This window comes from Quercus robur, chromosome 4, assembly GCF_932294415.1.
Source record: "Quercus robur chromosome 4, dhQueRobu3.1, whole genome shotgun sequence".
Lineage (NCBI taxonomy): Eukaryota > Viridiplantae > Streptophyta > Magnoliopsida > Fagales > Fagaceae > Quercus > Quercus robur.
Genome location: NC_065537.1, coordinates 70,967,039 through 70,992,693, shown reverse-complemented (window position 1 = coordinate 70,992,693; position 25,655 = coordinate 70,967,039). Strand labels below are relative to the sequence as shown.

Sequence of the window (25,655 nt, the reverse complement as noted above, 5' to 3'; positions counted from 1 at the left end):
TTTTGTAATATCCAGTGGCTATATCAATATGACAGCACAAAGAGATTAATTAGCTACAAGGCTCATGCCAAAGGCATTTTATTATATGTAGGTGTGGTGGCTATGTTAAAGCACCAAGAGATTAATAAGCTATCTATAGAAGATTGAACCCGTAGGCATGATAGATCTGCCCGTTTGGCAACAAATGGGATAAAGAATGGAAGGATCATTGACTAGTGCAATGGAAAAGTCTTTCACTGCCAAGCAGAACTGCATGTTTTTAAATCTTGAGAGCAGTAACTTAATGCAAAAAAAAAATATAAATATATTGAGGGGCAAGACTGTCCAAGTTACCACTTTCAAGACCTCACTTATGTATAACCAACATGTTAGATAATGACTTCATTGAAAAATGAAGAGGAAAATAGTACTATCCACGCAGAGACATGCAGATAAATCTGATTGACACCAGTAATTTGTAGTCTAAGGAAGATAAAAATCAGTTATTTAGTATATCCATAAAAAGGACAGTTGATATGATCATTTGATTTAGAGAATATCTTCTATAACGGTTATGGAAACTGTTGTGGTTAGAACTGTTTGTGAACTAAGTTTACATTTCCCCACATTCAGCAATAACGCAAGCTAACTTAGGCCGGTTGTTGGGTCCAGCAGCTACATTCTCAATCTTCCTGACAACCAGAAGACCATCTCCAAGCACTCTCTGCATAGAAGTAAATAAAATTAAATCTATCTACAAAACTATTTACTTGAGAAAATAAGGTGGGGAAAAGAGGCTTGCAAATGAAAGTTTTAGCCATGGTCACAGAACAGGCTTGTTGATAAGAACAGGAGAACAATTTGAGCTTACAGCTGCTTACAAAACTGTGTTAAAATTGTTTTTTTTTTTTTTTTTTTTTTTTGATAAATAACGGAATTGTATTAAACAAAAGCCCAGGTACACCAGGGGTGAACATGGAGAACAATACATCAAACACATAAATTACAAAGATCAAGCATTTCTAAAAAATTAGAACAAGGGAAAAGATTAAAGGAAGAACTCCACTCTAGCAAGGTATGAAGAAGGAGAGATTTAAGATCTAAAAAAGACCGTTCCTTCCCTTCGAAACATCTTGAGTTCCGTTCTCACCAAATACACCATAGGACGCAATGAGGGACAGCCCTCCATAAATCAATGCTCCGACGCCCACCGAAGGAACCTTGCCAACTCGAAAATATATCAGAGAAACCGAGCAGCATAACCCATTGAAGACCAAATAGAGCCCACACCATAGACCATAATTCATAAGCAATAGGACAATGAAGAAGAAGATGATTCACCGATTCCCCACTCTTTTTACACATATAGCACCAATCTACAACTGCGACACCCTTATACCATAAATTTTCAGTAATCAAAATCTTACCTAAACGAGAAGAAAGCAACCCTAGGAGAGACCTTTGAACGCCACACAGGTTTCCAAGAGAAAGAAATGTCAAGAGTAGAGGAAAGGGAGAGATAGAACTCACTCACTTTAAAATTCTTATTCCCTGCTGGTTTACCATTAAGGGGCATTGAATAGATAAGATCTAGAAAAGTGTAAAATGCTCTGTTTCCCAATCTTAGGAAGCTCTAGAAAAAAGAAGATTCCAGTGAAGCCACTGATTAGGAAAGTGCAAAACATCTGCAATAGAGGACTCCTTATTACAACTAATATTATAGAGTTTCGAAAAAGCCTCCTAAAGAGTACAGCTCCCACAACACAGCTTCCGGAAAGTGTTGTTACCCTGTCAACCAACTCCCTCGAGATCGGAAAAATCCGACATGCTCCAAGGTGAGTGGTAAAGTGAGAGAGGAATAGCAATCTACCTCCCTCCATGAAGCTTTGAGACCCATTTCTCTGAATTACCCTAGGTGTGCTCCAAATCTTCAACGAAATTCTTAATGGAGGGCTGAGGCTCAACATGACAATCCTCAGCAGTAACTAGCACCGGAGCTACTGGCAAATCAGAGAGCAAAGCACTGGTCACCGCAGTAGTGCTCGACTGAGAAATGCTGTTGGTCAACGGTGTAGGAATGATGCCCGACATAGACCCAAATACTAAAGAATCAGCCCGTGGTGGAGAAGAGCTACTGCAGTTGGAGGTGCGGCTGTTCTTCACTTGGGAAGTGGAGCCTTTAATGATGGTGGTCGTTGATGGAGGAGTGGGACAGTTCTTCACTAGAGGGGAGATGACGATGTCGGACACCGGAAGGGAAGTGGCGTCCTTGATGATGGTGGACGTCGGAGGCAAATCGATTTCGTTACTAGTGGTGCTCCTCGGAGGGTTAGAAGTGCTGTTGGTGGTGATGATAGATAGAGGATGCATGGAGGGGGAGATAAGCTTCATCGGCACCGTGTCAATGGCCTGATGAGAGTGGGTGACTTTTGGATTAGAACTAAAGAGTTGTTGAGAGACGGTTTGGGCTTTAGGCTTAGGTTTGGGGGCACAGTTTTGGGTGTACATGTTACGGTCCTTGAAAGTGTTGGGCCTCATTCCATGGCTAATTTGATTGGAGCCCATATCTTTAATAAAAGAAGAAACTACAGCCCACTGCCCCTCTTTCCTACGCTCCACACGTAAAGAGATCTCTAGAGTCAGCAAATCTCTTTTGGCAATCACACCAATATTAGACAAAATATCCGCCCCAAGTTGTGCCGTATCTTCCCCAGAAAAACTCCTGTCTTGATCACAGTATGGGTTACTGGGAATTGAAGATTTCAAATTTTGTAAGACTGTACTCTTCTCCTTGCCTTTATTTGTTGCACCGCCATGATAATGAGGTCTACCAACCACCGCCGCCACATCAGCCTTCAGTGCACTTTGTATTCTAGGAGATGATCCCTAACTAGTCAGGGAAGCTGGTTTTAAAATTTTCCTCAGGCTCAGGCCAAAGCCACGCCAGCCACTACCCAACCTTCCCTCAGGTATCACTATGTTACCCTTCCGTCGACCATGAAAAAGTTCAGAAACCATTAAAAACGTGCCATGGGCATTGGACCCCAGTTGAAGGATGAAAACCAAGTCACCCTCTCTAATCGTTCTTGCATAATGACCAGGAGATCGCTTTGAAATTAATTCCTCCAAGTGGAACAAAAAACGGTTAGCACTCTCCTTCCCCATAAAAACAAAGCTCATTGAGGTATGGCCTCTCTCAAAGATCCATAATAAGAAATAAGAACCCCCTTCCTCAACGGAAAACTCAAAACGTTTTGGATTCAATGAAGAAAAATGTGGAACCACCCATTGCAAATAGAAAGAAGCAGCAGCTACCAAACTAGGGGAAAGCACGAAATCTAAAGCAGCAACAACCAAACTATGAAGAAAGCACAAAATCTATGGCTAATTCAAGGTAGCCAGGCCTTTCTAATATCCCAAGTGAATTAGAACTGGAGATATCAGCTTCAGGACAAAACTAGAACTTTAGAACAACCATGCACAAGTGTTGCATTCACCAACTAAGACTGTGATCTAACTAGGATCTCACACATTTGGGTAGAGCCTCAGAAAAGTAGTATTTTTGAACACCTGGCCATAGGTAGTTGCTCGGTATGGCACTGTTTGTGAACTTGTACTGTGCAGACGTAACCTAATGAACACACTAAAGAAACGTTCAATTGTTTACAAGTCTCAGATGCAACTCATAAGCATACCACAAAGACTTGGATTGCCCCAACACAAGTAAAAATTACATCTTGGGTTAACTAAAATCAATCCAGTAATCAGAAGAAATCAGTCTTCATACTGATGCCTAGTGCCTCATTTCACTCCAAATAAAATCTCAAACAAACCTAAGCTGGTCTACATTGCAAGTTAGAGTGGAAAACACATTTATTGAGTAAAATTTGGTATTTTTGGATGAATAAAAAAATAATAATACAATAACAGAGTTGAGAAGGAATTAGAGCATACCCCAAATACAACGTGCTTATTGTCAAGCCAGTCGCATTTTGCACAAGTGATAAAGAACTGCAGGAAATGGGAGGCTTAATCAACACAACATATTATAGTTAAGAATTAAAGAAAACAACAGATCTTATTTGGATGTTAAGTAGATATTCCAGTACTTTTGGTGTGAACATCAAGGAAAGGGTAACGGGTACACAGGCTCAAAATCAAATTTTATGTTTCTATCATCTAATATGCACCTCCAAACATATATAAAGAGGATAAAGCTAATAGTAGACTTTTATTCAGCTAGGTCTTTTGTACCACTAAACAACAAAGATAAGGGGACCTACAAAAATTTGCAACTTTGCAGACAAGGCTGGTGATAAATAATCTTCTTGAAGTAACATCAGGATCATCTAAGATGGCACCTGAGTAAGGCAGGGCAGGGCAGATTTCTTCCTCCCCATATCGACCCCACCTGAAAGGATCCTATCCTTGCCATGTAACTGAAGTGGGACAACTCATGGCCAAAGGGGATGTATCAAGGCTTGTGATCTGTGTGTGTGTGTGTGTGTGTGTGATAGAGAGAGAGAGAGAGAGAGAGAGAGAGAGCTGAAGTTGCTGAGTTACCTGACAACCATTAGTACCCGGCCCACTATTAGCCTGCAAAAAGAGGTGGAAAAAAGATGAACTTCTTTAGCATTTCAAATAGAGCTTTACATTGGAGCAAGAGTTTGTGCAAAAATTCAGGATAGAAATATGAGGTTTGATAGAGATATTAACTCATACAAACGAAGTCCAAGAGTTTATTACCCATTCTCTTGATGATAATTTCCTTCTTTTATTTTTTAGTATCAAAATATAATAGAAGTGTACAAAAAGGGTGTACCAACAACCTAGTAGACAGGCGATATGTAAGCACTTAATGGTTTTTCGTGTTATCAAAGAGTTGAACAATGAAAGTAGATGGTGAGTTCCTATTTGAATTGATGAGGTCATGTAGGAAGAAGATTTAAGTCCACCAATTTGTAATCAAGGAGAGATTTTTTCTTCCAACCATCTTCCAATTGTTAATACGATATACAAGGACCACTACTACAAACAGTACTACACCCTTGATCATAAAATATCAATTGCTTTCACATTCTCTTGATGAGCCTACATGTCAACCGTGGACAAATCCTTCTGTCCAGGAGTCCACTGAACTTTTTTCAAGCCTCGCAGGATTAAGTAATATCATTTAATTGCTTAATTGAATTATAACGTTGCTTTATATAGCTGAGATTCTAAGAGAATTCAAAGGAATTTTTACAAATAAAAGTATCATATTTCCTTCTAAAACAGGTAAAAATAATCATGTAAGAGCATAGATTCTTTTTTTTTTTTTTTTTTCTTTTTTTTTGATAGGTAAGCATATACATATATAAACACATTATATTGATTAACAAACTAGGCATTTGTTGCCTAACTGAAATCAAAAGATGCAACTAGAACAATCAGTATATAAAACAATACTAAATCTCAAATTACACACTCTAATTTTGACATGTTTTCATTTTAGTCCAAATTACATCTATTTCCAATCCATCTCTGCCTAAAATGTGTTGTTAACCCCATCTGTTTCCAATAGCAAAACTATGTTGTTTAATGGGGATTAAAAGCAGGACATGGATGGAAGAGCTACATTGGAAACAAATGAAAGTCAAATGACCAAAATGAAAAACAATTGAAACTATAGGGACAAAAATGAAAACAGTAAAAGTTAGAGTGTGTAATTTGTAACTTAACCTAAAAATAAATAAGACATTATGGGTCTCCTAAGGACAAAGTACAAAAAGATTCAAGTCCCAAAAACTACTATGCTCCAGTTAAGATGATGAACAAACATACAGTGATGGAAATACCAAAGTAAAAAGTTTTTTCAACTTCCAAGAACATAGGAAAAGCACGGCCACCAAACACCAGATCATGGCATATACATTTCAAGAAGAGAGATGTATACCATTGATAACAGACCAGCACCAGTGTGTTTGGCAACAAAATTTTCATCCTCAAACTTATGTCCGTAGATGGAAACACATCCACTGCCATCACCCTGCAAAGCAAAACTGTTATAATAAGAATAGCATAACAACATTATAAAAAGTCTCATTATTATTATTGCAAACAGAAATGCATATGATCGCAGAATTAGAACTTCCAGAAATTAAAGCAGGGGCAAAACTAGGATTTACAGATCAAGAAGGCAGTGAGTATGTATGGATAGATAGAAGAGATAAGCATCTGGTATGACTGCAAAGTTTTAGCTTGCTCGCTCTTCTTTCTATAGAAACTGCATGAGCAACTTTAATATCTTACCTTTAGCAGCCGGAGTCATCTTCCCCAGTGCAATACCTTTTACTGGTCAGGTAGATGTGTTTCTACAAAAGGAATAGGATAGAAAAAAAAGGTGTGTCTGGTCTAATGTGACTAAAGTGAGTTTCTTAATCTATAATTCCTCTTGATTCTCTCTCTTGATAATCGCTCCAGCTTCCCTCACTCCAAAGAGCAGCTATTGTGACAGACATGTATCAAGGTAGGGCTTAGACTGAATATAGAAAGAAGGGTTTGTAACTGACAGATTTAGAAAAATCCCCAACCCATTATAAGGGCACTCAGCCCATTCCTATCTCTCCATGCTTTAAGCACCCTTACCACTTTCATTCTCCAAATGAGAAATTGTGCTTTCCATCTTGTTCTCAGCTCCAGTTCCCTTCTTGGCTCGGATATTGCTGGTTGATATAAATACCTGTGTGTGTGTGAGTGTGGCTTTTTTCTTTTTCCTCTTTCTTTCGGAGAAGAAATGAAGATTAATTATTAATTTTAAGAATATGTTATGCGTAGCTTGTTTCACCATTATATCTCCTGTTTTAAGAACATGCAATATCTTCAGAAGAGATATGAGATAAGTTTTTCTCCTAATAAATACTACCATGAATCCCCCCCCCCCCCCAAGTCTCTCTCTCAAACCCTACAACTTTTGTTTTGGCTGCACAAATCACAACACCAATGTCGGCCAATCAACAAGAGAGGGGCTGAGGTGGCATATCAGAGATCCCAAGGGTCTCAGCCATGCTGGAAACTCCTTTATCCAAATACATCAAGGAGATACGAGGACTTCCAAAAGAAATTCCCAATACTCATGACCTCAAATCTTATCTAATGCTTTCTACAGTTTAGAGTCTTTAGACAGATCATGAATCCAATCTAGAACTCAACCTATTTGATTAAATGAACGACGCTACAGCAACAGCCAGTCCTGTGAAGCCACAACAATCATTGAGCAAGCAACACAAAGATGAGCTGCAGAAGTGGGCTTTTGCGAATTTGAAACCGCTGGGCGGCCATCAAAACTCCCACAAACATAAGCAAGCTCAAGCTACAGTACTTTAAAAAATCGATGCCTAGTGTCAATGGATTACATTAAAAGTGCAGATTACAAGTTACAACCTTACATTTTCGCTTAAACTAGTGTACATATAAATGGCACATAGTAAATAAAACATGAACACACACATCATCAATATGGCTCTTACTAGCAACTTCATTTGTTTCTTTCTTTCTTTTTACTCAACTCGCAATGCAAAACTTTTTTCTTTTTTTTTTAATTTAAATAACATAGTAAAACTTTCTAAAGAAGAGTCCTTTGGATTCGCTTCTAACCAGTAAAACCTACGGACAACTGACCCCAACCCGCCAAAACCAGTTTCCAGGTAATCATAGAACTAAGCAGACTTATAAAAATACAAAAAAAATTGAGGGTAATAGTACAGACCTTTAAGAAATCACCAGCTTGAATCATGAAATCCTTAATCACCCTATGGAACTGGCAACCCTTGTAACCAACAGGCAATCCAGCTTTCCTGCCAGTATTCAACAAACCAATCACCAAAATACCCTTGTTAATTGATCAAATTACGAATATGAGAGACTGAATTTATAGTGTTTAATAAATTACCTGTACTCTCCTGTACAGAACTGCCTGCCAGATAACCAAAAACAAAAAAATCAAAATTTTAAATTCGTTTTAGCAGTAAATAAAAATAATAACAAAAAAAGAGAGAGAGAGTTTTTGAGAGATAAAGAGATGGGATGGCAGGACCTGAAATTTTCGGCGGTTTTGGGGGCGATATCGGCGAATAGCTCCATCTTGATACGGCCAGCGGGGATGTTACCGATGGTGATGTCGAAGAAGACAATTGGGTTCTTTGGGTTTGGTGGTCTCACGTGCCACTCCACCCCCGACCCTGTGTTTCCTGCCATTGATAGATAGAATACCTCACTGCTTCTCTGTGAGTCTTGCTGAGCTCTTTGCTTTTTCTTCTTTCTCTTTGTTTTTATTTTTTGGTTTGCTTGTAGTGTTGTGAGTTGTGTTAAAGTTATTTGTGTGAGAAAATTTGTGTAATATGGAATAGGGTCACGTGAGTTGGAGTAGCTGTGCCAAAAATATGGTATATATATTTCACACAAAAAAAATTACTTTATTTAATTTTTAACACAAACATTTAAAATACATTTTACATCCCATCTCCTTTCTTTTTCTTTTTCTTTTCTTTTTTTATGTATCACATCTCTTATTTTAACACATCATCCATTAAAATAACTTTAAAAAACTCCTACATTTTATTAACAAAAAAGAAACAAAAATAAATAAATAAAAACATCACCACCCCTCACAAGCAGTAAGCCAAAAACCAACCAGCCACCACAATAACCATCCAAAACTCATCGAAACCCACTCAAAATCGAAAAAACCCAACCTAGTATCGTCCCAACCAAAACATTGCCAACACCGCAACCCACTCAAAACCCATCGAAACTACCCAATCACCAAAACACCCCCTTTTTCTTGCAACCAACCAAAAACAAAAACCCAATTCCACATAGATTGAACCACAATCGACAACCCACAAACTACTATTGCCAAAAAAAGAAAAAAAAAAAAGAAAAAAAAAAAAAAAGATCATTCTCACATAACCACCAAAAATCCACCACCAAAGAGGGACAAGAAAGAGACCGATCTGAGCAAAAGGGAGAAGAGATAAAGGGTTAATGGAGAGGAGAGAGAGATGGACAAAAAATAAGTAAAAGTTTTAGCACATTTATTTGTACCATGTCACACAAATCTCTCTCTCCCTCTCTCTCCATGTCAAACTATCTCCCAGAAGAATTGTTGTTGGATATACTACATAGACAAAGGGCGGGAGCTAAAGGGCTGTTTGGTTTTTAAAAAGTCCTCACTCATCACTCAATTTTCATCGCTCATCACCCATTACTCATCATTCATCACTTATCACTTAAAATATCACAACTCCCTAAAGGTGGCACGTTTGGCACACTATTTCCAACTTCTCATAACTCAATTTTTTGTACTTTCTATGGGACCCATACCTGAGCACCATGTCAATGAGTTCTGTTAGTCTACCCGCCTCACACTTATTTCACTTCATTTTCTTCACTGCTCATTTCATTTTGCCACCACCACAATCACAGTGCCAAAGTGCAACCAAAGAACCCAGCAAAGGAACCCACCATAGTCACAATGCCACTGTTTCTCCCAAAATTTTTCCTTCAGCCCTGTTTCTCCCAAAACCCTCAACGAACCCAACAAAGGAAATCCACCTCTAACCTCACCCAACGCCGATCTCCACCGTCCCAAAAATTTTATTTTTTTCAAGCTGAACTTGATTGAATTCAAGTGGGTCAGATCTTGATTGAATTAAACTTAGATTTCTAAGTTTAATTTTTGTGGGTTTTGTTAGATTTTGTTTTGAAAGTTCAAATATGTGTATAAACACCCTTAAACGTTTAGACCCCCAATTCACAAATTAACCAGTTCAAGCTTTATGACAAACAACTAGTGTGCGGAAAATGAACATAAGCTATAAACAGAATTGGAAAACAATCTAAAGCCAATTATAAATCACATCCACTGCAGAAAATAAAAGGCAAAGATAAAGGGAAGAGAGATGCAAACACAAGGACAACACACAATGTGTTATCGAAGAGGAAACCGAAGCCCTCGGCGTAAAACCTCTCCGCCGCCCTCCAAGCGGTCAATAATCCACTAGAAAATGTAGTTGGGATACATGAACAGCAATAGACCCTCCAAGCCTAATCTACTTGATATACCTAAGCCCTCCAAGCTTCTTGCTCCAACGAGGTTGCGCCGAACCTTTTTCTTTTCTAGCTTACCGGATTCTGCTACTAAACCATAGCATCTGCCATCCTTGGCATCTTCCAATGCTTCCCAAAGCTCCAAAAACACTCAACACTCTAAATGGGTGTGGGTAGTGTTTGGATAGAAATCTCCTCTCAATAGGTATGACAATGAGAGAGGGAATGAGAAGAGACTACAAAGATTTCTCTCTAAGAATGAATAGCTCTCTCTAATTAGGTGGGTGTTTTTAAGAAACCTCTCTTAGGGTTTTTCTCTCTGAAAATGGCCACTCATATTTTGTGAGAATGAGGGGTATTTATACTGGTGTGATAATGGAATGCGAAGAGTCAGTTTTTCCCAAAACAGGGTTGGTTGGCGACTTAAATGAGTCGCGAGTTCAAGCCGCGAGCTAGCTAAATGGCCAGTCTGGATTTTTGTCCTGTAGTGCTCCAACTGGCATGACTGTTCAGCTCCCCTGCATGCTCTGTGCGTATGCAACTTTTGGCGGCTTACAAGCCGCGAGTCCTAGCCGCGAGTCTCTGCTTCACTGCATTGTCTTGAGCATTTCTTCATACTCTCTCACACACTACCCTTACATGATTCACACCTAAATACAGGGTTTCTAAGTGCTATATTACAAGCAAATTTGTCACGGAATAAAGCCAACACATGGTTGATTAAATTCAACCTTACATGTTTGGTGCTAAATCTTCATCCTTCACCCTAGTCACGTCAACCAATCTGACAATGTCATCCAACCCAAACTCAGCCACTACTCAGACCAACGATGACATGGAGAAGAAAGGTGCGAAAGGGAGCCACCTACAAGCGTCGTGGGTTTATGTTTTTGGCATTTGGGTTTTGAGGTCCAGTGATGTTGTGATGCTCGTGGTGGTGGTGAGTTATGGGTTTGTGGAGGTGGCGTGACCCAGCGGCGTGAATGGATCTAATTTATGTTTTTGGCATTTGTTTCTTGATTTTTTTTAATGGGTCTGAGACATCCTTACTCGGTCATGGAGTGCAGCGAAGACCAAAAATATTTTGTGATGAAGAACCAAAAAAAAAAAGGAGAGTGACCGGTGGGACAGAGAAGGAAAGTGACTTGACAAGACAATAGGTCCCATGCATGTGTGTTTAATTACGAAAATGCCATGGAAACTGAGTTTTGATAACTTGAAAACACCTAAAATGTGTTTTCAATTTCCATAACTCATCACTCAAAAATCAGAAAATTCAGTGATGGAAACAAAAACTGAAAACACATCCAAACACACTACTCAGTCGTGGGACCCACCAATTTTCAATTATGGGTGATGGAAACAAAGTTATGGGTGGTGGAAACTGAAAACCCAAACAGCCCCTAAGACCCTGTAAAATAGAATTTATGATATTATTTGTCTTATAGTATGTATAAAAATGATATAAAAAATAATAATAATAAAATAAGTCCTTTCACTTAGGGGGAAAAATCTTCCATTGACTGATAGAATGTTTTATCTATCTAGCTTAAGATATAAAAATTTTAATTAAATCCCAAAAATTTAATAAATGAAAATTATTTTAAAAATATTATGCTCTTATCGAATATTTAACACTTTAATGCATTTCATTGTGTTTGCGGTAGTTTAAGAGTGTAGAAATTTTAATCTTCCAAAATTTTACTCTTCCTTTCTCTATCCATCAAAATCAAAATTAAAATTAATACTTTTGAGGCAAATTTATTACTGAACTATTTTTTTAGGAAAAATTCATTATTAAATACATTGTTCAATAACTAAATTCTGACATTGTTAAAAGAGGCCGTGATAATATAAATATTATATTTAATTTGATATTGATTGTTTCGATATTTTTAGAATTGAAAGCCAATTAATGAATTAAATTATATAAAAATTTTGGACTCTTTTTTATAATTCATGTGTCTCTTATAAAATATTAAGTAACAATATATTTTACATTCGCATATCACCCCAGACTAAGCCTTATTTTTGCGAACCTGAATTGAAGTATTCAATAGAAAGAATACCGTTTAAAATTTACAAATTTTTAAAACCCTTTTTTTATATTCAAAATACTCACACATATGAAAAATCTTTATATAAATGTAGCCATATTTTGCATGAAAGACATTTAAAATGCTAAGAATATGCTTAATATTTCATTATTTTGGCATGATCATAGTGATATTAGGTATAAAAAAAAAATAATAATAATAATTCAATAGAGACTAAAATTGTTACATAAACAAATATCAAATTGATGACTCTTTGCAAAAAAGTGTTCAATGAGTACTACCATTAGGATATTGGAAGAAACTAATAACTTTTCATAAAAATTGCTCATTTTAAATTGTTGAATTAGGTCACAAATTTTTTTGAGCGGTTTGAAATCCATAATTCAGTTTTGTTGCATTTCAAAATCATGAAACTCTATAATCACAAGCTCTTCCTTCATTAATTCCCAACTCACTCAATTACTTCCACTTCTCTCTAACTCCATCATTTATTGTTAAGCACTGTGATGATAGAACCAACTTCGAGCTCTACAAATTAATTCATGGCGACAATAATAAGTCATTTGATCAATTTCAAGAATTTGAAGTCCCACCAACAAGTTGTCATTTCACCCGTTATTCGTTCATCAGTTCTATAAATGGATTGTTTTACCTTAATGAATTAGAGTCCCTTTTTTCCTTAATTGGAATCCCTCTATTAGAAAATGTATCATCATTCCCAAGAATTCCATTATGATCAGCACATCCAAAGTATTCAGGTTTAAACCGCAGACCAATGATAATAAGGTGGTGACAATTGAATTTCCATATAAAACTGAAGATGCTAAACCACCTCATATTTAGGTTTACTCTCTAAGTCAAGGTTTACTCTCTAAATGAGGTTATCCACTTTGCGGCAAAAGATAAGGGCAATACTGATCATTTGGTAGTTTTGTCATATGTTTTCATGTGATATGCTTGCCACCAAATGGTAAATTCAGAGCAAGAGTTGTGATAAAATCTAAAACAAAAAAAGATATTTAAATTGTAGAGAGAGTTTTGGATGGAATGGTTAGCTTCTTTATTGCTTAAGCAAGAAAATGAAAAATTGTACCAAACCAATAGATAACTCTGCTATACATATACAAATGAGCGGAGAAAGGAAAAGGACAAAAGAGCGGGAAATTCTATTTCAATATTGTCCCTTAATCTGTTATGGCATGTGCGCATCAGCGCATGAGTGTGACCTGCACGTGCTTCACTTGCTCTACCAAAATTCAACGTTTAACCCACATTCTCTTTTTACTTCTTAACAAGTTGAGTTTTATATGTCAGTATTTAGGACATTGCTTTCTCTAATCTATATATATATCAAACCAAAACCTTTGATTCTTTGTTGACCTTTTCAAAGCCTACCACATCATCAATCGTTTTATTTATTAATTTTTTATTTATAATAAATAAATAGAAAAATTAATACACCAAAAAACAGACAATTTATATAAAAGAAAAAAGACCGAGCAAGCATAGACTCACTGTTGAGGGATGGGGTTTACACTAAAAAAAATTAGAATCACTATACTCCCATCACCCTCCCATTCACTCTTATCTTGTCCAAGCCACTCTTATCCCTTTCACTATTTGTAGTGTAGTCTTATATATTTTGTTTTGTTTCAATAATTTTTAGGTCTGAATCTTCTGATTTGCTAATTTTTATGACCTTTTGAAAGTTTTAATTGGTGTATATTGTAGGAAAAGTAGAGTTACATTTGAAGATGATGCATAACTTGATTGGATTTCTTCTTATGTTGCTTGTATAATCAAATATAGTATTTTGGATATACTTTGAGCAATTGCATGCATTGGTTTACAATTAAGAATCTTTTTTTGTTTGAAGCAATGCTTGAAATTAAATGCGATTGATTGGGTTTCATTGATTTTTGTAGATAAGTTATGTTTTGGGTTTCATATATATTTCTTTATTGTGTAGTCATATATTTCTCTATACTCTGAATCTTTTGATTTGCTAATTTTTATGGCATTTTGATAAAGTGCTAACATTTGAATTTTTTTGGTTCATTTTTTACAATATTTGAACATGTTAGCTAGATTTCAATAACTATAGTCATGGATTGTTCTCTTGAGGGTACCTTATCTCTCTCTTATATTTATTTGTAGTGTAGTCTTACATATTTTATTTTGTTTCAATAATTTTTAGGCTCTAAATTTTTTAATTTGCTAATTTTTATGGCCTTTTGAAAATTTTAACTTCTAAATTATTGGGTTTATTTTTGCAATATCTTAAACTAGTACCTTATCTCCTATATTTCTCTGCTGTGTAGTTATGTATTTTTTTTTCAATAATTTCTTTGCTCGAAATCATCTTTTTCTTTATTATTATTTTGGATTTTTGGAAGTATTAACATTTGGTTCTTTGATTTTTCCACTTTTTTTTTTTTTCAAAATCTAAAAAATTTTGACAGGTTTCAATAGCTATAGCCAGAAATAATTCTTTTGAGGTAACATGTATTTCAATATATTTCTATGTAGAGTAGCCACATACTTTTTTTTTTCAATAATTTCTAAGCTTTGTATATTAAATTTCTTTTATATTTTTAGCTTTTCGGAAGTTTTAACATTTGAATTTTTGAGTTCATTTTTTGCAATAACTATACCTGTCAACTATAGCCATGGATTAGTCTTCTAAGGGTAACTCCATCTTTTTCTTATATTTTTCTGTTGTGTAGTCATATATTTTTCATTTTTAAAAAAAATAATTTCAGCTCTGAATTTTATACATTATACATTTATGTAAAATTTTCCTATGTATTGTATGAGATTAAGAAATATAAATTAAACTTAGTCGAACCTAATAGATTTTATGTTTCCTCATGTCATGTGTTAGTAATTGAGCCGAATTTGACTTGATCCCATGGGCCAAATCATAGACCCTTATTTATTAAACTTATTAATTAATATATCTTTTGTTTCATAATAAATTATATATTTATGCAAAGTTTTTCCATGCATTGCACGGATTAGTGACTAGAATATAATAAGCATATGAACACCACGTTTCATTTGGGTGATGAAAGAATGTAGTGTTGTTAATTCATGGACTAAAATATTTACTATTAATTTAGATTTATAAGGGTTTCTGGAAGAATTGTCATATGTTATTGGAGGCAAAAAGACAACTTTTGAGTAAGCTCTCTTCATATGACCACCCAACAAGTTATATATTGTTGTGTGGCTATAAGTAAAATATTAAGTTTCAAACATGAATATATAGGATGTTAGTTTTTCTTGAATGGCTATAAAGAGGGGTTATAATTGTTAAATATGATTTTGTTGCCATGAATCATGATGGGATTAGAGATTGCAAGCAAGAAATTAATGTTAAATATTAATGAAAGACTAATGTTATTATCTTTTTCTATATGTTGAAATTTTAACATCTAATCCACATTCGAGAATTTGTTTTACACTTTCCACTTCATTAGGCTTGCTAAGATTTTCTGCTATGATCGGCCATTGCCTTCTAATACTGCGTTTTGTACATGAGATATTGTTTTGCATCAGCTTAAATTCAACAAATTAAGTATCTTCTCAAAAAAAAAAAAAAAAAAAAATTCAACAAAGTATAGGATAAAGCCAAACATTTAAAAAAATTTGTAACCGTAGGTACATAGAGTAATGACTTTTTATTTATTAAATGTATTACGTTGTATTGATCACTTTGGGAACTGCACTAATCAAGGCAGCCTAGTGACAACCCTAGGGTTTTTCTTTAACCCTCGTTTGGAAGAAGGGAATGAAAAATAATGAAAAAAATAATAATTTTAGAATATTGTTCCCTTCCCTTATTTGGGAGTTTAAGTGAGAGGTAATGGAATGGGTAGGAACGAACACTCATTCCTCTCTATTCTCTTAAAACCTAAAATTTTCATTTCCCCCAAAATTGTGAGGAATTGGAGGGAATAGAATTAGATTTAATGAATTTTTTACTAAAACTCCTAAAATACCCCTATATATTCAACCTTTTATTTTAAAATAAGGGTCTAATAGTAATATTTTTATAAAATTATCCCATTCTATTCCCTCTATGTTACTCCCAAACAAGATAACTTACATTTTATTCATTTTCATTTTCTTATTTTAAAACATCCAATCATGGTTATTTAATTTCATTCTTTTCCATCCCATTCCCTTATTTAAATATATTTCATTCCTTTCAATTCCCTTATGATCATTCTATTCCCTTATGAACTCCCAAACGAAACCTTAAAAACGTGAAAAATAATGGGCAAACACCACTTCTAGTCATTGAAGTTTGCCTCATTTTCCTATTTTATTCTAGAGTTTTTTTGAAGTAGTAATCAAATCCTGAAAAAATTTGGAATGATCTAATTTGTTCTGCATGTTAATCTGGACATTGACACATGTCATGTGATTGGGCGTTATAATAATAAAGAAAAGTTTTAAAAATTGTATAGCTGTAGTCTACCTCGAATACAAGTGCCACGTGGGTACCATGATGGCTTATAATTGCTCCATGCTATTGACATGGCAAAAAAATATATAATATTTTCCTATTTTTTTAACTTGAATTTGTTGAATAGTTCTCTATTTATGTTGGGAAAATACTAGGACATAAAAAAGAAGAAAATGGGTGTAATGGGGGAAAACTTTAAGGACCAAATTGGACTATTTCACAAAATTAACTAATTATGAAACTCTAAGGACCAAACTTTAAAAATGAGATAAACTTTAAGAACTAACAATGGATTTTGCCCAAAAATAATGCTTTATTTGGCTAAATTTATGACATAGACTCTAATCTTCAGTATTCTTTATTTACTTTGGTTGGACCTTCTACTTCTACAATAGATTTTTCTTCTTTTGTTTTGGCTTTTCCAATGGAAAATTGATTATGGCTTTGCAGAGAGGATTTTAGAATAAAATTATGAATATAGAATAGGCTTGTACTTACTACTTAAGCCTCATCTTTCTTTTCTTTTTTTTAAATATCTATAAAACTTTTATTTTACTGATCAAAAAAAAGAAAGGAGAAGACTATTTGATTGTTACATGGTCTGGTTTGCTGTAAGGAGAAAATCATATCCATGGTTATGGTCTATAGAAGGACGATGATACAGGTGTAAGTAATCACAGGTTAATAAAAGAAGCAATCCCACCTCAAAATGAAGAACCAAAGCTGTTAGACTCCTTCATTCAGTTCCTAGAGGGATTGGAATTCTATGCGACTATGCCAAAAAGGAAAGCAATTTAAACAATTTTTTATATATTAAAAAAAGAGCTGGAAACTAATATAACCAAATAGGAAAAAGGAAATACAAATGCTCTGAGACTCATAGGACCAATTAAACTGAGTTTGTGATATTTATATATATTAATAATGATGCACAAAAATTGTCAATGAGTTATTGGCTCCAAATTGCAATAATGGACACCTGCAGAACAAGGACGCAAGGATCAAACAGAAGGCACTAGTGTGGTATCGGCCAAAGACCCTCCAAAGATCAAGTTAATGAATGAAAAACCTCTAAGAACTCTATAGTAAGAGTGCTAGGGATTTTCTATGTACCTAAGAAAGGAGGAGGTCTGGTGCTTATATAGTAGTGAGTAACGAGCTGAGATCCCTTAAGGGCAGGGATCCTTCCTTGTAGGAAAGATTTGGTATTAGGGTTTTCGAGATTTTAGGGTTTCTTTCCATATGAGGGAGATATGGGTGTGTAGTAGGGTTTTTGTGCATAATACGCAAGATGTTTCCATATACAAGCATTCGTGAGGATCAAGCAAGTCCACGTAGGACCTGTCGGCTTTCTTCTCCATCGTTCTACGGTTATCCATTGCTCAAGGGTCTCCCGTCAGTTTGTGGAGGAGACACGCTTGTCGGTTTGTGGGGAAGACGTGCCCATCGGTTTCTATGGGTGAACAGTCGTTTAAAGGGTCCATCAGTTTTTATGGAGCTGATGGCCCTATGGGTGTCATCAGCTTCCACAAACATTTGTTTATAAGCTTTAATTTCTTCACCAAAAATACCCCTATCAGCTAAAATTATGACTATTTCTAATGATAGCTTCGTTTTTTTTTTTTTTTTTTTTTTTTTTAAAGAGAGTTTCAACTTATGGCGTCCGTTCTTAATGAACCTCAAATCTCTTATTCAACTATCAAAGGCTTTACCAATTGAGCTAACTAGAACCAACTATTTCTAATGATCAAATATAATGGAACATAATTCCAAATATGAGGGTTGTTTTTCAAACTAATTCCTCCATTTAAACAAGAGATCATCTACCTTCCCTGATAAGTAGTAACACCCATCAAACCCCCAAAAGGCTCTAAAGACTACACTAATAAACATATGCAACTTCACAATAGCAAATGGTCCATCATCTCATCATTATATCAATGCATACAACGACACCACTCAACTAAAGAGAACCCTTGCTTAATAAGATTTTCACAAGTTAGAATATTTTATCATACTACTGTCCAAACGAAGAATGGAACCCTCCTTGGGGCCTTGATGCACTAAATACTCTTCTAAGGGAAAGAGTTAGCCTATTTTTACCCCAAATAACCTCATACTCAGAAGTAAGAACGAACATCAAAATGACCACTCCCATTCAATCTTAATCTCATCCTATCAATTGCTAACCTCTTGAGGATATTTCAGCAAAGAAGATCTTAAAAAAAAAAAAAAAAAAAAAAAAATCATTGACTCCAATTCCTAAACATGAAAACATTTTTTAAAATCCCACATTCCAACTCCAACGCACCCCATCTAATTGACCATCCATGATTGAATGAACTGAAACATCCTTGTTCACTAAACATGCACATAAACTAAGATGCAACTCTTCTAAAGAATGATTTCTACACCAAAATATCATGTGAAAACCTTACTTGGGTGACATACCCACCTTGAAACACTCGAAATGAACAAATTTATCCCAATCTACCTTAATACTCCTCCATACTTTACACCCATGTGTCTTTCTAACTGATTTTGAAGGCCAACCTCCCCATTGATCCTTGAAGTTTATAATTTTTTGGACTTGAGCCCTAATGTTTGAAATCAATTTTAATGTCAACATTTTGTCCATTCTTATTAGTTACATGGCCATTAAATTCTAGATTTCCAATCTCATCTCATATTCATGAAGATGTGTTTCTTTTAGAGCATTTGCCACTCGGTGCTTGTATAATAGAAAAGTACCACATTTTAGTCAATCAAGCCCAAAATTTACACATATTAGGTCATGCGAAATTGTGTAAATATACATTATTACCACAATAATAATGTAAATTTACACCGATACTATTCATTTTACTTTTATTCTTTTATTCTTTCTTTATGTATTTTGATGATAAAGAAGAAAGTAGATAGCGGTTGTGTGTGGAGAAATAGATTTTTTTTATAAAAAAAATTGATATTTTAATAAAATATAGTGTAAAATTGATAATTTGATGTGAGGTATTTTAAAAAAGGGTCATGCTAACGAGTGCCCTTAAGGTACTTGTTAATAATTCATTTTAGGAAAATTTCGACATTACTTTTATGAAAAATGAAAAAAAAAACTGTCAAAACATTAATTTTTTTTTTCCCATAAAAACTTTCTTTAACTGGATTCTTAATCAGTGTTCTAAGGGTATTCATTAGCATTTTCCTTTAAAAAATGAGTATATAAAATAAATAAAAAATAGTTTTTTATGCTAAAATAGACAAAAATAATTTTGTACAAGTTAATGTCAATGCTTTGCCTCAAGTTTTGATTGAAGGCCTTTTAAATTTCAACAAATTTGATTAGATTTTCATTTTTATTAAAATTGAAAAAAATTAAAGAAAAATAAAATAAGGATATTTTTATAAGCTGTTTTTCAATTTTAAGAGGCCTTCCATCATTTTATTAACCTCTGTGTTCTACATCTCTCATTACAGGCTTATCTCTTATGATTAAAACTTTCAAAATTGAGAATTTCCCAAGAGTCAGAAATTGGGTGAAGCTATAGATATGTCGGACTATCTGCCATTCGAAGTGTTGCTGGAGATACTGCACAGACTACCCGTGAAATCCCTAATTCGATTCAGGTGCGTTTCAAAATCATGGAACTCTCTAATTACAAGTCATGCCTTCATCGATTCCCATTTCATTCAATCACCACTTTCACTTCCTTCCAATTCCAACACACTAATTGTTAGGAGCTGCAAAAATAGACCCAATATAGAGTACTACAAATTGATTCACAATGGCAATGACTCCTCCTCCTCACTTGATCAATCTCAAAACAGCATTGAGTTCCCACTAACAAGTCGTTTTCTCGACTATTTTAAATTAATTGGTTCCGTGAATGGATTGTTCAGTATTTGTGAAGAAGACCGCTTTTTTCTATGGAATCCTTCTATTAGAAAATGTATTACTCTTCCTAAGCCTAGAATTAGGTCCAAGACTCACGGCCCCATTTCATGTCGTTTGGGGTTCGGGTTTGATCCGCGGACTAATGATTATAAGGTTGTGAGGATTGTAATTCTACCCAGTACTACTGTTATGACCAAAGAGAAAAAACCACCTCTGGTTGAGGTTTATTCTCTTCGCGAGGGATGTTGGAGAATAACTCGTGGTGGCGAATGCTTTCCATCTGGGATTAGTTTTAATAATTGGTTGCGACCAGTAGCTACTTTAAATGGAGCTGTCCATTTTGGGGCGAATGATTGGGGCAATAACCGTTCCTTAGTTTTGTCATTTGATTTGGGTGATGAGGTTTTCCGCGTGATATCTTTGCCAAATGGTATACAATTCCAAGCAGGTGCTGATATTGGTACGTCAGTGTTCAAGGGATTGCTCTCCCTAATATGTTATGATTATGAGTGTATGAAGATCAAGTGTTGTTCCGTTTGGGTGATGAAAGAGTATGGCGCTGTTGATTCTTGGACTAAACAGTTCACTATTGACCTCAATAGCCGATTTTTTAGAGTGTTAGGTTTCTGGAAGAATGGTCATATATTAGTGGAGACAAAACTATCACTTGGTTGGAATCTATGTTCATATGACCCAGAGAGCCAACAAGTGAAGAATTTGGGGTTTTGCGGAAGCCCATTCCATTCTTTTGCTGATAGTTATGTGGAGAACCTTATCTTACTTGACAAACCAAATGATGCAGTTTCCAAGAGGGGAGTGACCAAGAAGAGGAAGTGCAGGTAAAAAGGCTTGATTCAACTCAAAATTTCAGCATTTACATTCCTCTATGCTATCTTACTCTTCGTATATACTAAATATTGTTGTGTTGCTATATATAAGTATTAAGTTTCAAACCTCAATATATGGCTTTTGGATGTAATTTGTTCTTGAATGGCTATAAAGAGTGGTCATAATTGTTTTATTTATTTATTTATTAGTAATGAGGAAAAAAGTTATTAACTTAGAGAAAACTAAAAAAAAAAAAAAAAAAAAAAAAAAAAAAAAGAAAGAAGACCCCCTTGTACACAGGTAGTATTCCACAGAGTCCTAGTGTCTAACAGAAATTACATAAGTCCACAAACTCCTCAAAAGAGAAAAAAGACAGCCTGCTCAAGGCAGCCATCCAAACATGCAACAATCGCAGCAAAACAGTTTCAACTCCAATGATGTAGACTCTGTCCCTCAAAAGTACGCATATTTCTTTCTTGCCAAATAGTTCACATTGTACTTGGAGGAATAGTCATAGCCCCCCAAATTACAATCGACTGATGATAGCCAAAATCCCCATTGTGGTGGAAGAATATGCTCTAATAGTCTAAAGAGTGGTCATATTTGTTAAATTTGATTTTGTGGTTTTGGTTGATTACAGGATGAATCATTTGCAAGCAAGAAACGGTAAATATAAATGAAAGACTGATGTTATTATCTTTTTCTATGTGCTGAAGTTGTCACATCTAATCCATATTCAATATGAAAATTTGCTTCACTTTCCATTTCATTAGGCATGCTAAAATTTTTCTGCTATGATCAGCTGTTGCCTTCTGATACTGTGTTGTGTACATGACAATAAGACATTGTTTTGCATCAATCTAAAGTCAATAAATTGTAGAATGAGGCCAAGCATTTAAAAGTGATTGCAACCATGTAACTGTAGGTAGAGTCATGGTGTTTTGTTAGGGGTTTTTATTGATTAAATATATCATGTTGTATTGAGTGTAGGAGTTGCATCAATCTGAGGTGATCCTAGCGACAACCTTAGTGTTTCTAAAGTTTGCCTCATTTTTCCTATTTAGTCTCGAGTTTCTAAAGTAGTAATGGAATCCTCAAATTTTTAAGAATGATCTAATTTGGTATACGTGCTAATATGGACACTGACATTTCATGTGATTAGGCATGTTTATGATTAAAAGAAAAAGGTTCTTAATGGTTTAAAAATTATACACTGGTAGTCTAGGTGGATTACAAGTGCCATGGGACTCCCACAATGGCTTATAATTGCCTTCTTGTATTGACATGGAACCAAAAAAAAAGAGCATAAGATTGTCTACTTTTCTGAACTTGATTTTGTTGAATAGTTCTCTATTTCAATGTTGGGAAAATACAAGGATATAAAAAGGAAGAAAATGGGGTAATTGGGAAAACTTCAATGACCAAGTTGGATTATTTTACAAAATTTAATACTTTGAAACTCTAAGCCCAAACTGAAAAATGGGAGAAACTTTAATAACTAAAAGTGGTGATTGCCCAAAAATAAGTACTGTTTTGCTTTAAGTGAGTTATATGAAGTAGACTCTATCTTCTGCACTCTATTGATTGCCTGAGAACTTTTCTAGACCGATGTCTGGAACTGTTCAGATTTGTTAGAGATAGGGTCCCGGATTTCAGATTACTTTGTGTGGGTTAATGGTACAGTGCATTTGAAACCTTGTTTACTAGAGAGGCACAAGACTGGGAGTTGGAGTCAATGACTGATTTTTTGGATGATTTGTATGCTGCATGGGTCAATCCTAATGTCTGTGACAGATTTATTTGGCTTCCTTCTCCCCAAGGAAGGATTTTAGAAAGAGGTATTATAGAGTGCTTCAAGTAAATTCTGAGGTTCTGTCCCTGTGTCCTTGTAAGTGCATATGGAAATCTCTCTCTCCTCCTAGAGTTTCTATCTTTGTTTGGGAGGCTGTGCTCTAGGGAACATATTGACAACAAACAATATCCGGAAGAGGGGTTTTGTTATAGCGGATTGGTGCTGTTTATGTAAATCTGATGGAGAATCTGTTAGTCATTTGTTCCTGCGTTGTCCTCTTGCTTCCGAGTTGTTGGCATTCATATTTTGCCTAGTTGGAATTGCATGGGTCATGCCTAAATCTGTTGAAGCCAAGCTAGAATCTTGGGTTGGAATTGCATTGTCCTTTGTGCTTACCAGTCTTTAGTGGTTGCTGCCCTCATCGAACTTGTTGATTTTAAAATGATGTGGGTCTCTTATATTCTTTAGAAAAGTTGAAAGAAGCAATTGTTTTGTTAAAATTCAGAATATATACATTTCAAATGTATGTACAAGACAATATGATACCCTTAACGTTAACATGATTTGTCACTTTATCCACTTCCTCTCTCTAGAACTGTTTTATATACATCAGTACTTTCTAATTCCGTTTCTATCCTGGGGATTCTCCTACCGGAACTAATGAATTATTATTGCACTTTGGCCATGTTTGTTTCATGGATAATCGGGAAAGAAAATGAAATTTTGGAATATTTTCTACTCGTCAACTATGTTCATGGAGTATGGTTGATAATGCGAGAAAATTTGCATTGGCTCTTTATAGGATTATTGATTTGATTTGCATGTTTTTCTGTATCTTTTTGTCGAAGAATTGATTGGTTGATTGGTTTATTGGTACCATAAAATTCGCACTTCTTGGACTTAGTTTGTAGTTTGTTATGGTTTATTACAATATCCTTAATGTGACTGTGGTTTTGAAGTGATTATGAGATATAGTTTGTAATGTGACACAATTCTTGTCTTTTTATATTGTTGTGTTGGTAATTTGATTGTTGTTATGACATGATTTGGAGTATGGTTGGTAATAAGAGAAAATTTAATTTCTCTAATGATTATATAGATTGAAGATTAATATCTTTTATGTTTGTCATCTATGTTGCAGGTAATAACACTACATGGAAGGACTGAAGGATGCAGTCGTGTAATGTGGCAAGTTGGCAATCGTTATTCTTTTTCTAAAGAGCTCTTTCTTTTTCTTTTTTTTTGGGGGGGGTTGCCTGTTGCTCTTGGTCAAGCCTTTTTTTGATAATCGCTCCTGGTCAAGCCTTCTTTGTTTGGAAAGGATAATTTTAAATTTTAGACTAAATGTAAAGTATAATCACTAATATTAGGATAATTTTGATTTTTTTTTTCATATATAATTAAAGATATTTTATTAAAAGAAAAGAGTACTTCATATTTACGAATCACAATGATAAACAAGATGTAAGTTAAAAGATTACAAAAAAAAGAAAAAAATAATACAAGAATAAAGTGATTCTGTAAAATCTAAATGGAAATGGAACTAGTAAGACTCCATGCATGAGACTAATCAAACAAAGTTTGAAATATCCTTGATTCCAACTAAGCTTATGATTTTTATGTATGGTAACAAATGAGTTTGGCTTACTTTCAGTACTTTTTTAGCTGGAATTTCCTTTTGTTTAAATGAGAAATTAATACTTGCCATTGTATATTTAAAACAAAAGGATATGTTTAGTTAAAAAAGTATTAGAGGTAAGCTAAATCTTTAAATAAAAAAATAAAAAAAAAAGTATTTTGCTTGCTCTTTACATGATAACTGCATTATACATAGCTAGAAAAAATTTCAAATATATGAGGGGATGAAGTTAAGCTCCAAACAAGTTTGGAGGATTTTCCTCATGCTACTACTTGATGTTTTATAAAACTATCTGTTTAAGTCACAACTTACTCATTAAAAAAGTAATATGACTAAAACTACATAGATCTCTTCAATGACTATAGAAACCTTGATAAGATTATCTCAAAGCAGTGAAGTCTAACATGCAAATAAGCATTAAATTACTAACAATTTAAAATGTTTGAGTTCTTTACTAAACAATTTTATATTGGCCAGTATTATTGTAACTGTGAAGGTTGTACATGTGAGAAAATTTCATTCTAATGACTTGGCACCTAAATCAATTTGAGTATTTAAATGGACCGTTTCTACATAAGACCTAGTCAAATCCAAAGGGTTTGTGATGACCCGATTAACCAAGATGGGATTTACTTTTTATCACTTGGCTAGGTTTGTGAAATTTGAAAAGCTTTTTTTTTTTTTTTTTTTTGAGAAACTTGAAAAGCTATTGTGGGGGGGGGGGGGGGGGGGAGGGGAGTAAAAGACTAGGAGGTCCATGTCAATGTCTACATTGGGCCAAAGGCCCAGCCCAAGGAAAAACCCCTCCTCGGCCATGAGGAGACTCCTCCTTGACATGGATGTAGCTGAGGATAAAGGGGGCAACGTGCCACTAGTAATGACACTCCAGATCGTTCCATGGAACA

The 25,655-nt window shown here is 34.9% G+C and overlaps 2 protein-coding genes across 2 annotated transcripts; one reads left to right on the top strand and one right to left on the bottom strand.

The window, feature by feature from the left end:
- Positions 1-454: 454 nt before the first annotated feature.
- Positions 455-8,339, bottom strand: LOC126723559 (peptidyl-prolyl cis-trans isomerase CYP22). Its single transcript, XM_050427117.1, has 7 exons — positions 8,054-8,339; positions 7,910-7,933; positions 7,727-7,814; positions 5,915-6,007; positions 4,543-4,575; positions 3,934-3,990; positions 455-703 (listed from the first exon to the last, which is right to left on the bottom strand). The coding sequence occupies exons 1-7, from the start codon at positions 8,212-8,214 to the stop codon at positions 593-595; spliced, it is 567 nt and encodes a 188-aa protein (XP_050283074.1). The 5' UTR covers positions 8,215-8,339; the 3' UTR covers positions 455-592.
- Positions 8,340-20,024: 11,685 nt separating this feature from the next.
- Positions 20,025-24,562, top strand: LOC126723552 (F-box/kelch-repeat protein At3g23880-like). The gene is made up of 2 exons (XM_050427107.1): positions 20,025-21,330; positions 24,253-24,562. The coding sequence occupies exons 1-2, from the start codon at positions 20,147-20,149 to the stop codon at positions 24,254-24,256; spliced, it is 1,188 nt and encodes a 395-aa protein (XP_050283064.1). The 5' UTR covers positions 20,025-20,146; the 3' UTR covers positions 24,257-24,562.
- Positions 24,563-25,655: the final 1,093 nt, after the last annotated feature.